General features: G+C 44.4%; 1 protein-coding gene across 1 annotated transcript in view; it reads left to right on the top strand.

Moving 5' to 3' along the window:
* The first annotated feature begins 10518 nt into the window (after window positions 1-10518).
* LOC121976059 (mitochondrial inner membrane protein OXA1-like) overlaps window positions 10519-13743 on the top strand; it is a 32963-nt gene continuing 29738 nt past the window's right edge. Inside the window, exon 1 of the mRNA XM_042528045.1 lies at window positions 10519-11005. Coding sequence (XP_042383979.1) covers window positions 10533-11005 — 473 coding nt within the window. The 5' untranslated portion in view covers window positions 10519-10532. The remainder of the gene's footprint in view (window positions 11006-13743) is intronic.

Here is a 13743-nt window from a genome sequence, read left to right on the forward strand (position 1 = left end):
TGTATTGTACTCTCCTTTTAAGAAAGCTTCACTCCTGGCAAAAATAATACTAGTGCTTTTGTTTACGCCCCAACGCATGTCAATGATTTGCCTAGTTCTACTAATGGTTTGAGTGCTGAAAATTAACCGTAAAGGATATCTTGAAAGAATGTAATCATCTTTTACTTAGTAAAAATGATTGATAATTAACTTACATGGAATTACATGAACTAACTTGGTCTTCCTCTATATTGATTGAGTTCAAAAAATTCATCCTCATCTAAGGATGTAATCGAGTTGAGCCGAGCCGGACTCTTGAATATTTGAGTTTGGCTCGTTTATAATCAAGCCGAGTTCGAGCTTTATTTAACGAATATATTCATGACTCATGAATTTTTCGAACTTTTATCGAGCCTAAACAAGCTTAATAAATATAAATTATAAGTTTAAATATTCATTAAAAACTAAATTATATATTTAGAAAAAATTATAATATTCTTATTAAAATTTATGATTTTATTCTAATAAATAACTTTAATATATTTATCTATATTTTTCATAAGTAGAATATAAAATCTATAAATTCAATATCAAAACTATTATTTTTTTATTTAAAAGTTGATTTATGAGCTTAACGAACATGTTCACGCGCTAACGAGCTGAATATTGTGAAGCTTGAGTTTGGTTTGTTTATCTTAACGAGTCTTATTAAACGAGCTCAAACAAGTTTTTATCGAATTGAGCTTCGAATAGCTCATGAGCAACTTGATTCATTTACACCCCTATCCTCATCTATCTCATTCACTAATACTAGGGACTTGCAAACTCTCTCAAGTAAGATATCAAAGGAACCACATGAATAGACTCATTTATGAAGTCTATAATTAAAACATTAGGTGGAATTGGATTACCTTCCAACGCCATCCACCTCCATGAATTATATATACAAATTGCTTCCAACAATTGTTCGATCAAGATCTTAGGAGGTGATCAACTAACTAATTTGAAAATATCTAAAACTCCAATGAATTTGTATCTTCCTAGGGAGGGTTTTTCATGGTGCTCTCTTAAGAAATTTAGAAAGAACTTGTTGATAGTTTTCTTATCTATCAGTAGCTATTACAATCTAGTTTCGAAGGAGATTCTCTGATACATTGTCCAAGGGTTCATGTTATTTAGGATGCCATGGTATATGCTCTCCCACAAAATTCCTACCATACAAATAATGTCCGAGACTAATTCATACTAAACCTACATCACTAAAAGATTCAATAGGGGACGAAATGAACTCTTTTAATCAATATCTCATATCGAAAGATTTGGACTAGAAGAACCTTTTGATTTTTTCCATGATACTGTTTGAAAGCGAGAAGGTGAAAAATTAGGGATGTGGTAGCTCCGCTGACCGACTGTAGACCTCGCTCCGCTTTGCAAAACAAGTAACGTCAGTGCCGAGCCAGGGAATGGGTCCCCGACGTTGACTCTCCAACGCTCAAGTCAGTCACCAGAACTATAGAAGAAGATGAGCAACAGTAGAACTAGCACAAAACAATAATCACGCGTACCTCCGCCAGTGATAGACCTCCCTTATATAGAGCATTGGTGGGCGATGTGCATGCTTCTCGAGGCATGGGCGCATTCTCCAATACATCCTATGAAAGGACCTGTTCGAAAAGTACCTTTGACATCATACCTTAATAGGGCATGTATATCCCTGACAAGACAGTAGAAGCTTCTGTCGTACGATCCACCTATCGACCATGCCTCATGTCAACGACACTATCTCCCAAAAGGATGTCAAGAGATACTGTAGTTGTCTCATTGCTTGCCCGAGTGGGATAGTCGCTCGGCCAGGACTCCGCTCCATCCATAGCCATGTCTCGTTCCTTGGCCGAGTAGCCGCTCGGCCGGGACCCCTCCGTTCTGTCGACCTAAGTTCTTTCATGCGGTGGCCATATAGTAACATGCCCTCCTCCATTAGGACAAGTTATTCGGTTTCCTTTGGCGTCTTGTTGCTCCATACTCTGCGTCGACTGTCTTACGTATCATCCCAGCTAGACAAGTGGTCGGCTCGGACATGCCTCCCACTGGTCAGGCCCTGACTGTCCCAACTGGTCGTTGCAATTGTCCTCCGTTCAACCCTTTGACACCTGGGCGTCGACCACCTTGACTTTGACCTCCACTTTGACAGTTGACCCCGTGCCAAGTGGGCCTCCCTCTATTGTCGTATCACAAGTCTCCCCCTCAAGTCTAGTCGAAGGAGGCTGTAAATCCGACTGACTGTACCAATAGAGTCTTTGGCGGCTTCCACGGTTTCGCCATTCAGCTTCATATCGCCAGGCTAGGCCCGCAACTTTCAAAGAAGATTGTGCCTCGACCGTTTAGCTATATGCTAATCCTTTATCTGTGCCTGATCGGGACAATGAACGACAACACTTAGCGAATTGTCTTCTTTCCTTGCACCTCCTCGGCTGAACGTCTTGACGTCATCCAGATTTCTTGAATATCGTGCAAATTTATGATCATTATGACTGAGCACATGATCATACCTTTTAATTAAACCTCATTAATGACTCCTTGTGATGGAATGCCACGTGCCCCCCTTTTTGTTGCTGCACATTGATGTGACAGACGAATATCTTCTAGCGATGCAACAGGCACCTTTTCAAATTCAATGGCTGGATCTTCTCCTAGTTTTTCGCAACCCTAGATCGGATGACTGAGGTCGACCGACTGTGAGGCTTTTGAAAATGATCTTGTCTAAAAGCGGGAAGGTAGAAAACTGGGGATGTGGCAGCTTCGCTGACTAACTGTAGACCTCGCTCCGCTCTGCAAAACAAGTAATGTCAGTGCCGAATCAGGGAAGGGGTCTCCGGCGTTTGCCCTCCGACGCTCAAGTCAGTCACCGAAACTGTAGAAGAAGTGGAGCAATAGTAGAACTAGCACAAAATAGTAATCATGCGTACCTCCGTCGATAATGGACCTCCCTTTATATAAAGTCCTGATAGGCGACGTGCACACTTCTTGAGGCATGGGCACGTTCTTCAATACATCCTATGAAAGGAGCTATCAAGAAAATACCTCTGACACCATACCTTAATAGGGCATGCATATCCCTGACAAGACAATAGAAGCTTCTGTCGTATAATCCACCTGTCGACCATGCCTCGTGTCTGCAATACTATATCCCAAAAGGATGTCAAGAGATACTGTAGTGGTCCCGTTGCTTGGCATAGCGGGATAGTCGCTCGGTCGGAACTCCGCTCTGTCCATAGCCAGGTCCCGTTGCTTGGCCGAGTAGGGTAGCCGCTCGACGGGGATCCCTCCGCTCTGTCAACCTCAGTTCTTCAATGCAGTGACTGTATAGTAACATACCCTCCTCCGTTCGAATGAGCTATCTAGTCTCCTCTGGCGTCCTGCTCCTCCGTACTCGGCGTCAATTGTCTTACGTATCATGCCAAGTTGAACGAGTGGTTGGCTTGGACATGCCTCCCATCGGTCGAGCCCTAACTGTCCCGATACCGACCGTATTAATTGTACTTTGTTTGGCCTTTTGACACCTGGGTGTTGACCACCTTGACTTTGACCTCCATCGTGGTAGTTGACCTTGTGCCAGGTGAGCCTCCCTCTATCGCCGCATCACAAGCCTCCTCCTTAAGTCTAGTCGAAGGAGGTTATAAGTACGACTGACTGGACCAGTAGAGTCTTTGGCGGCTTCCATGGTTTCGCCGTTCGGCTTCATATCACCATGCTGGCCTACAACTGCCACTCGGATCACGCCTTTCAAAGAAGATTGTGCCTCGGTCATTTGGTTGTGTGCTAATCCTTTATCTGTGCTTGGTCAGGACGATGAACAACAACACTTGGCAAATTTTCTTCTTTCCATGCACCTCCTCAACTGAACGTCTTGACGTCATCCGGATTTCTTGAAGATCGTGTAAATCTTCGATCATTATGACCGAGCATGTGGTCATACCTTTTAATTAAGCCTTATTAATGACTCCTGGTGATTGAACACCACGTGTCCCCCTTTCTGCCATCGTACGTTTGATGTGACAAGTGGATATCCGTTAGTGACATGACAAGCACTTTTTTAAATTCAATGGTTGGATCTTCTCCTAGTTTTTTGCAACCCTAGATTGGATGGCTCAAGTCGATCGGTAGCGAGGCTTATAAACCCACGTGTGTCATTGTCTTCTTCCTTCCTCATGCTTTCATCTTCGAGCTTTCTCTGTGATGCTTTGCTTCTTCTTCTTCTCTGGCGATTTTTCCTGTAAGCTCTTTCACTTTTTCTCATTTGAATCTGTTCGTTGTTCTTCCTCGCCTCTATTTTCAATGGCCAGTTCCTCGCAATCTCCCATCCATGTCCTTGGGCTTTGATATACTTTGACCTAGTCCAGGTTCGACGGGGATAATATTGAAAGCCTGAAATCCATCTATGAGTTTCCATCCGACTACGAAGTTGTCATTCCTTCTGCGTACGATTGGTCGCACGCACCTCCACCAAGATTTTTGTGTTTCTTTAAAGACCAGTTTATCGTCAGTCTGCAGTTCCCTGTTCATCCGTTCTTTTCCGCAATCTATAAATATTTCTGTATTTCTCTTAATTAATTAGTGTTGAACTCCTTTCGGTTACTGTACGGGGTCGTAGTTTTGTTCCGCCTGCATGACATTTCTCTGACTACTTGGCTCTTCCATTACTTCTATTATCTAAAAATGTCCGAGCCGGGACCTTTCTATTCCAAGTCCAAGTGGGCTTGGTTTTCTTTGATAAAATGTCGCCCTCCAATATGCATTGGAGGAACCACTACTGCTTCATTCGCTTTCTCGATTGGCCAGATTTTCTGACTAGCTGGTAGCTAGAAGTGACGAACCCACCACCGCCCAAGAAGTACAAAAGCTGATCGGATTATCTCCATGTAGTCTCGAGCTTGGCTGGTTAGAAGTACCACATCCATAAGTTGATGCTGGAGGGTGTCCTCTACGTATTCGGCTTGAGTTTGATCCGCACGAAGCTTCCATCTAACCTAGGTATGCTCTTTCTTTCCCTAATCTTTGAAACTAACTGATTTTTCCTCCTCTTTTGCATCTCAAATTATGTTGCGAGCACGTCTGGCCGACAAGTGCAAGCTCACGGATGCAAAGATCAATGTTGCGGTCATGGCCGAGCTGGAGAGTCTTAGCCTGTAGCCGGTCAGCTCTTACGAGGATCTGCTCGGTAAAGAAGAGGGAACATAAGTGCTCAGGAGCAGAGTTGGGAGAAGTCAAACAGCGACAAGTGACGCAGTGACTGCAACAGCTGACCTTCCTCTCGAACGACCCTCCTTGTTGTTGATTGTTGTGGCTTCTGAGTCGACCACATCCAGCGAACCCATGTAAAGGTGCAAGAGACGCCGAGAGGAAGGGTCCTCCCGATCTGCAACTTCTGCCTTGCATACCCCAACACTAGGCATCTCCCAACCCTCCTCCGAGCGGGGCAAGACCTCCATTCCTCCTCTCAAGCAGGGAGTCACAGAGCTCCCTACTTCTATATCATCCGATCGGACACTCTCATTGTCCGTGTTGCCTCAAGGGATAATTTGTGCGTCGTCGGTCGCCTTCATGCCACCATCTTTGTCGACGACCTAAGTGTCCCAGATCCAATTAGTTCCGATGTCCTGATCTTCAAGCAGGGCGACTTCAGACCCCTCTAGCCCGAGTAGCTAGAGGCAAATAACGACGATTATCCATTGCCGGCCAACGAGTAACGCAGTGCAGACGACCTGGCATCCCTCACCCCTAAGTACCAAATAAGGATCCAAGGGTCGCTCGCACAGATATGGACCGATGACCGGGCCCGTGTGGCAGTCATCTCTCCGAGAGAGCTTGCCAACAGTCATACCCAGATGTCCACTGGGGTATGTACACTACTTTTGCATTTACTTTTTATCTATTCAGCACTTTACAATTTTCCTATTATTGCAGTTCTGGGTGGAGAGTCTGGTCATGTGTCATAGGCTCCCCTATTTGGAGCACGAAGTCCAATAGCTGCATGCTCTGAGCGGTCAATCGTTTGCTTCATAGGCACGCTTAGAGTAGATGAGCACCAAAGTGGCCCAATTAAAGGCCGACTTGCAAAGGAGCTCCAAGCTGCTAGAGGTAGAAAAGGGCAAGAGTGTCGAGCATGTAATGTAGCTGGCGAGGTTCAACAAGCAAGTCACCTCCTTCGAAGCGAAGATCCACTCGGCCAACACTAGGAAGCTCCGAGCTATCGAGGATTTGGAAATCAAGAACAAAGAGTTTCGGATGTTGGCTCAGAGTCTAAAGGAGGTGAAGGCCTTCCTGAATGCCAAGTTGGAGGGTCGGTCGGTCGAACGCTCCACCATTAAGACCTAGCTTGCCGCAAAGAATGAGGAGCTCGCCACATTGAAGGCGGACCTGGAAGCATCCCGAGCAGCTCTCGAGATTTATCAGGGTGCTGAGTCCAGCCGATTCGAGCTCATGAAGCGGGACTACCTCCGCTCAGACACCTTCAATGACTAGCTCACCGATCGAGCACTCTGTCCCTTCAACCTTCCCATCGATGGGATGCTCGACCAGCTAAAGGGCGGCGACTATATATATCCCGACCGCTCTGATAAACAAGGTCATCAACAGGGACAAGATGACTGAGTCACTTCCCAACGATGTACTGGATTACCTCGAGGGAACCCGCTCCTACGAATCTTATCACATTTTGTATTGCTCCTTAGAATTTTTCTAAGTGTTAATGGAAGATCGCTCGTTCGGCATACTTTTCCTTTTATGCATTTATCTCTACTTTGCTCGAGTAGGACTATGAGCCACTTACCATTTTACGTAAAATTTCTTAAGTGTGGCTCCATGGACTACTGATCAACGATGTTATATTCGTCGATCATCTTTATTTGTAGTAGGCTTAGCTTTAGAGCGGTCGATCAGCTATTTTTCGTTGTAGCCTCGGGTTTAAAGTCGTCGCTCGACTGTTGATGAAGATCGAGGTTTAAAGTCGCCACTCAATGGTTGAAATGCGTAGACATGAGTTTAAGGTCGTCGCTCGACCGTCGATGAAGACGAGGGTTTAAGGTTGTCGCTCGACCATCGATGAAGATAAGGGTTTAAGATCGCCGCTCGACTACTGAAGTAAACTAGGGTTTAAGGTCACTGCTCGACCACTGACGTAGACGAGGGTTTAAGGTCACTGCTCGACCATTGACGTAAACGAGGATTTAAGGTTACCGCTTGACCGTTGACATAGACGAGGGTTTAAGTGTAGGACATTGCGCTAGAGGGGGGGGTGAATAGTGCTCGTGGCTAATTCATTTATTTTAAAAAAAAAATCAAAACTTAGGTTCGATCGTCTGGTGCTCCCTGCACCAATATTAAGGTCGTCGCTCGATCGTTAACGCAGACGAGGGTTTAAGGTCACCGTTCGACCGCTGATGTAGACGAGGATTTAAGGTTGCCACTCGACCACTGATGTAAATGAGGGTTTAAGGTCGTCGCTCGACCGTTGATGTAGACGAGGGTTTATGGTCGTCACTCGACCGTTGACATAGATGAGGATTTAAGGTTGTTGCTCGACCATTGACGTAGATGAGTGTTTAAGGTTGTCGCTCGACCGCTGACGTAGACAAAGGTTTAAGGTCGTCGCTTGACCATCGGTGAAAATTAGGGTTTATAGTCGCCGCTCGACTTTTAACTTGGTCGATCGGCTCAAGAGTCTGGAACACTTGTGATTTTATTCATATTTGTCCTGCATTTAGAAGACATACATGTACTTATACAGGGTCATCTATATTTATTTACGCACCTCTCACCCAACCCTATAAGTTTGGAGATGGTTCGTGCTCCACGGCTGCTCAAGCTGTCTTCCGTCTTCATCCTCCAGATAGTAGGCTCCCGAGCGAAGCTTCTGCATGATTTGATAGGGTCCCACCCATGGGGCTTCGAGTTTGGTGACGTCATCGACCGACTTTATACTCTTTCACACCAAATCGCCAACCTAGAAGGACCTCAGGATTACCCTCCAATTGTAGTTCTACTTCATCCACTACCGGTACGCCATCAGCCGAACAACAGCCCTATCACATGCCTCATCCACCAAATCAAGCTCTATAACTCTTCACTCAACGTTTCCCTCATCGTAGAGATGCACCCGATTGGATTCTACGTAGACTTCCACCGGGACTAATGCCACCGCCGTTCACCAGATAAATGGAGTTATGCCAATCGCCTCCTTTGGAGTTGTGGGAAGGGCCCACAGGATGTTGGGGAGCTCGTCGACCCTGCTGTCTCTTGCGTGGTCGAGCCAAGCTCATAGACCTCTGAGGATCTCCCGATTGGTGACTTCCTCTTGGCCGTTGTTTTAGGGGTAACCCACTGAGGTGAAGGTTTGCTGAATGTCATAGCCTTCACACCACTCCTTGGTCCAGGTCTTCCGCTTTGGTTCTGCTCGCCTTGGTCCGGGTCTTCCGCTCCGGCTCCGCTCGCTTGGATGATCTCGGCCATCCAAAATAGGGCTCACCCGAACCTAACTTCCGACCTTCAAGCAATCTTCCGCTTCGACTTCTCGTCTCTCGGAAATGTCGCGCGCCTCCTTCTCGTCCGCTCGCGTACTCTTTCGCAGCACCTGGTCCTTCAAACACACGGATCCCATCGGCTCTCTTCCGTGCCGTCCTTCTCGCTAGTTGAGTCTTTCGCTCAACTTCCTGTGCTTCTAAGTTCCTACACACTTAGACACAGGGGCTAAATATCAATAGGACCTAACCTGACTTGGTTAATCACATCAAAACTATTTTGGAGTATTAACACAACCGACACCTCCCTTCTTTTAGCCGTTTGAGCTTCTTCCACATTTATGTACTCTGTGACCTTCCTTTGTAAGTGGTCGAACTCCCTCGGCGGCTTCCAAATTAGCGATCAGAAGAACTCCCCCTCGGTGAGCCCCTAGGTGAAGGTGTTCACCAATACATCTGAGGAGACCGTTGGGATGTCCATTGCCACCTGATTGAAGCGTTGAATGTAGGCCCTCAATGTATCTCTGGGCCCTTACTTTAATGAGAACAAGTTCACTCTCGTCTTTTGGTGTCGACAGCTGCTGGCGAAATGGTGCAGGAATGCTACCCGAAAGTCCTTGAAGTTATAGATAGAACTGATCGGCAGTCTCTTGAACTAACGTTACGTTGATCCAGAGAGGGTGGTAAGGAAGATCCGACATTTCATCCCGTCGGTGTACTGGTGAAGTGTGGCCGCGTTGTCAAATTTGGCCAGATGATCATCCGGGTCAGTAGATTCGTTGTATTCTCCGATCGCTAGCGAAGTATAATGTTGGGGTTATAATGCTGGGGCAGGGGATCGTTTAGAATCCCTTGTGAAAATTGCTGATTGATTCGCTCAGGTGAATCATCGTCCCTCGGTGCCTTCCCTTTCCTCGCGTCCCGAACGGGGCGCATCATCTGATGAAGATCCCCGCTCCCTGCTCGCTCAGCCCCGTTCCTCAGATGGGTCCTGAACAACGCTCGATGGAAGGGGATGGGCGCATTGGGCGTGTCATCATACGTGTCGGTCGACTTCTTGTTATTCCCTTGAGCGGATATTTGGTCCGCTTGGTCACCACATTCAGTCGGTCGACCAATGACTGATGCTGCGGGTTCTTGTGCTTAGTGTTCGGCCATCGCCTATTGTTGTTGTTGCTGCTCCAGTATCTTAGTCGCTCAGGCTTGTACCAACATGACGAGCTCCTCTTGTGTCAGCGTCACGGTGGTGAATCGTCCAGCGTCTTCCATCTTCTCGTTCGGATGCAGGCTACGTTCCCACAGACGATGCCAAAATGATCCTATCCGAAAGTAGGAAGGTAGAAAACTAGGGATGTGGCAGCTTCGCTGACCGACTATGGACCTCGCTCCACTATGTAAAACAAGTAACGTCAGTGTCGAGCCATGGAAGGGGTTCCCGGCGTTGGCCCTCCAACGCTCAAGTTAGTCATCGGAACTATAGAAGAAGCAGAGCAACAGTAGAACTAGTACAAAACAGTAATCATGCGTACCTCTGCCGATGATGGATCCCCTTTATATAGAGCTCTGGTGGGCAACGTGCACGCTTCCTAAGGCATGAGCGCATTCTCCAATACGTTCCATTCCTCGTTCCATCTAATTTTTTCTCTTATTTTCCTTTAAGGGTAAAAAAAAAATTTAGGTTCATTCTGATTAAAAATATTCAATTAACCAAATATTATTTTTAAGAATGATACCCAAACTTATACCTATTCCATTTCATAATACTATGATACTTATTTCTATTTCGATTCTTAGGAGAGAACTAAACGTCACCTTAGTATTTGTAAAATCATAAGAGTTGAATTGTCTGGATTATAAAAAAGAATTAATTTATTTAAATAAATAATTTTATTTTTTTATTTAACTAAAAAATCACATTGTCGAGTTTTCTTTGCAAGAAAAAAAAGGAAAACAACAAAGTGTAAATGTAATTCAAGTATTTAAGCACCAAACCCTTCCCCGACCCATTTCCATTTCCATATACCTGCACTTCCGAGAATGGCTTACTGCCGCCGGAGAACCCTCACTTCTAACTACAACCTTCTCTCCCGCCGTCTAACTCCCTCCTTTGCCCACATCCGCCGGGACGATCACGAACGCAACGAGCTTCCAAACCGCGTTCCTTTCCCCACTATCCCATTCCTCCGGAGCGGCCACGCTTCCGCGTTTCCATCACCAGTTTTCCCATTCCGCGGCAGTAGAGATCTCGGATTCTCTCTTCCTCTGGGACTCAGTCCGTGCCACCTCCGGAGCTACTCCTCTAGCAACGAACCGTCCAGCGAGACCGACGGCGTCGATGATGTCGCAGTGGTTTTGTCGGACAGCAGCGTAGAAATTGCTTCCGCAGCCGCTGTGTTGCCTCCGGTTCCTGTGCCTGGTGAGGTGGCTGCTGCAGCTGCTGACTCGTTCCTCCCGGTGGCGGCTCTTCAGCATTTGATCGATGCAGTCCATAGTTTTAGCGGTCTGAACTGGTTAGGTTCCTTGTTTATGTTGGTTGCATTGACAGTTTGCTTGTTTGGATCACAAAAATGGAATTTATTTTCATGATTTTGTGCGTTCTGATGAATTCATTTTTTCATTTCACTTGGAGATGGAACTACAAAGAAATTTACATACATGATCAAACAAAGGGAAAGACCTACAACCCTCATCCAGACAGTCCAAGGTGTTCCGTTCTTTCAGTGTTTCCTAGTACTCACTCCTCAAGTTAATCTATTATTGGTATTCAACGTGGGTGAAATTACCCACTCTCCTATGAATTTGTTGGATGTGCTCGTGTATGGAGCAGGATTTAATCAGTGTGAACGGAGCATGATTCAAGGAAGTGATCGGACTACAAGAGGAAACACATGACCAAGCAGAGAGATAGTGCTGCAAAAGGGAACAACTTAAAGGTCCATGCTTTGGGGTCTATAAAAGGGGAACTTGGACCTTCGAGGGCAAAACCTCAGGATCTCTTCATCCCAAAGCTCCGCTACAACTCGGGTTCCAACCTCTGAGGCTCTAGGGATTCAACAGTAGTGTACAGAGAAGTCTGAGAGAGGTAATAACTCATAATAGCTAAACATGATAACATGAATGTTAGGTAGGGCATTCCTGAAGTTGGAGAGAGACGGTAAAATTGCCAATGTCAGAGTTGAGAGTAATGGGGATGAAGTGAAATTATAGTGTTGAAGAATAAGATATAATTTGTGTGTCTAAGCAGTGGTTGAGTGCCTAGGTGGGAACATCAAAGATTGAATATTAACGACAAAATGATCTAAGCAACCTCCATCTTTTACCAATACCTTAAAATGTTTTTAGATGCCAAAGGTGGACGCATATGACAGATGCCAAATATTGACACATATGGCAGAAGCACAGATCCTTTAGAATATGTTCACGCCTTTTGACTCCTACATGTTCTTTAACAGGTTAGTGTCTAATGCTCTGATGTTTCAGAATTTCCTAACATTAGGGGAGCAACACATACATGGTTCTCTAAGTCACCCTTATGTGGAATAACAAGTTTCAAGGAGTTGATGTGGGATTTGAAGCCTACTTTATGTGAAGCAACAACATTTTCTGAAGTTCAGATAGCTTGACCTTGAGGATGGGAGTTGACAAATCATTCTCAAAATTTTAAGAAAGTTTATAAAAATGGACGACCTGAATCCTACATCTTTAATAATAAATCAAGCATCAAGATATTTTTTAACTTATGGGATCCCTTTCTATCATTGTTGGTAAGACATACACAGAAAGAATGACTGTCTCAGAGGGAGTTTTCCGCACCAATATAGAATGATAGAATGAATTGCTTTTTTAGTCAATCTTTTATTTTAGTTGTGGATTTTTTTTCCCAAACCATGTTCTACTGTCATGCTTCTACTCATAAATTGTGTACTTGCATACTTTAATCTCCACCTGAGAAACATATTCAAGGTTGCTCAATGTAGATCCCTCGAATCATATTGCAGAAAAGGAACATTTTTTACATCCATTTGAACGCCTACCATCTTCAATTAACAAAGTTGAGATTACTAAGTTGAGCTAGAAGTTAAAAGTCTCAACACAGTCAACCCTATAGGTGGGTTTGAGTGAACTCTTTGGGCAACAAAATATTCTTTGTATTGCTTAATTGTTCTATCTGAACGATAGCTATAGTCAAAACTCATCCACAAACAACTGGTTGGGGACATATAGGAGATGAAACTAACTCTTATTTTGCAAGTGATGAGGGTATCCATTCTTATCCATCACACTCTTCCAGGAAGCACAAATATAACCTTATAAAATATGTGTATGGAACAAAATAAAGGCAAGAAAAGCAAGATACATATGGGATGACCAATTATAATAAATAAACGAGCAAGAGGGAGATAAGTAAATGACTGTTTACCTTTGTATGGAGCAATAGGTAATTCTAGATGAAATAAGGATGGGGTGGTTGATTTGTAGATGGTTTTTGTCCTGTGAACAAATGGTCGCTACGTGTGATGAGTGCACACCTACAGAGGTTGGTATTAAGGTTGTAGTGTGCCTATGACAATGGGTGGAGCATGTGGTGGCTGTGGCATTGGCCCAAGAATAATTGAAGAAGTGTGGATATTTGTGAAAAAAAGGTAACATCGTCAAAGATAAGGCTATAATGTGTGGCAAAATCGTAAACAGATAGTCATTTTGAGTCCAGGAATACTTGAAGAAAGATCATATTGAATCAAGAGAGGACTTATTCCTGATACAGTACTAAATAATGCACAAAACTTGTGGGACAACTGGAAAAGACACTAGCAAATTCATCAACAGTTAAGAGAGTTTGTTTATTATGAAAACATGGGGTGATCTAAGCACGCCATAAAAACATCTCCATTAAGTGTATGGAAATGTGTATATGACACACTATCATTAATAACAATTATGTTCAACAATCCTGTTTTGCCAATACAAATGGCTATGTGTTCTCAAGCTTTCTGATGAAGAATACGCTGATGAGACTGATAAAAAAGGTATTGAAGGCGCGTTGCATGTATAGTAAAGTAATGAGGTTTTTATGAGAGTGCAACATTTTAATAACGATATGAAGTGTTATTATTTCATGATAGAAAACCTTGAGAACAAGAAAGATGCCACAACTTTAAAGTTGATAGAGTCATTCAGATATAATAGGGAACGGCGAGTAGAAAGCATCTAAAATTAGGCATTGATAGAGATTGGACTCAATCTAAAC

Source organism: Zingiber officinale, chromosome 4B (assembly GCF_018446385.1).
Source record: "Zingiber officinale cultivar Zhangliang chromosome 4B, Zo_v1.1, whole genome shotgun sequence".
NCBI lineage: Eukaryota > Viridiplantae > Streptophyta > Magnoliopsida > Zingiberales > Zingiberaceae > Zingiber > Zingiber officinale.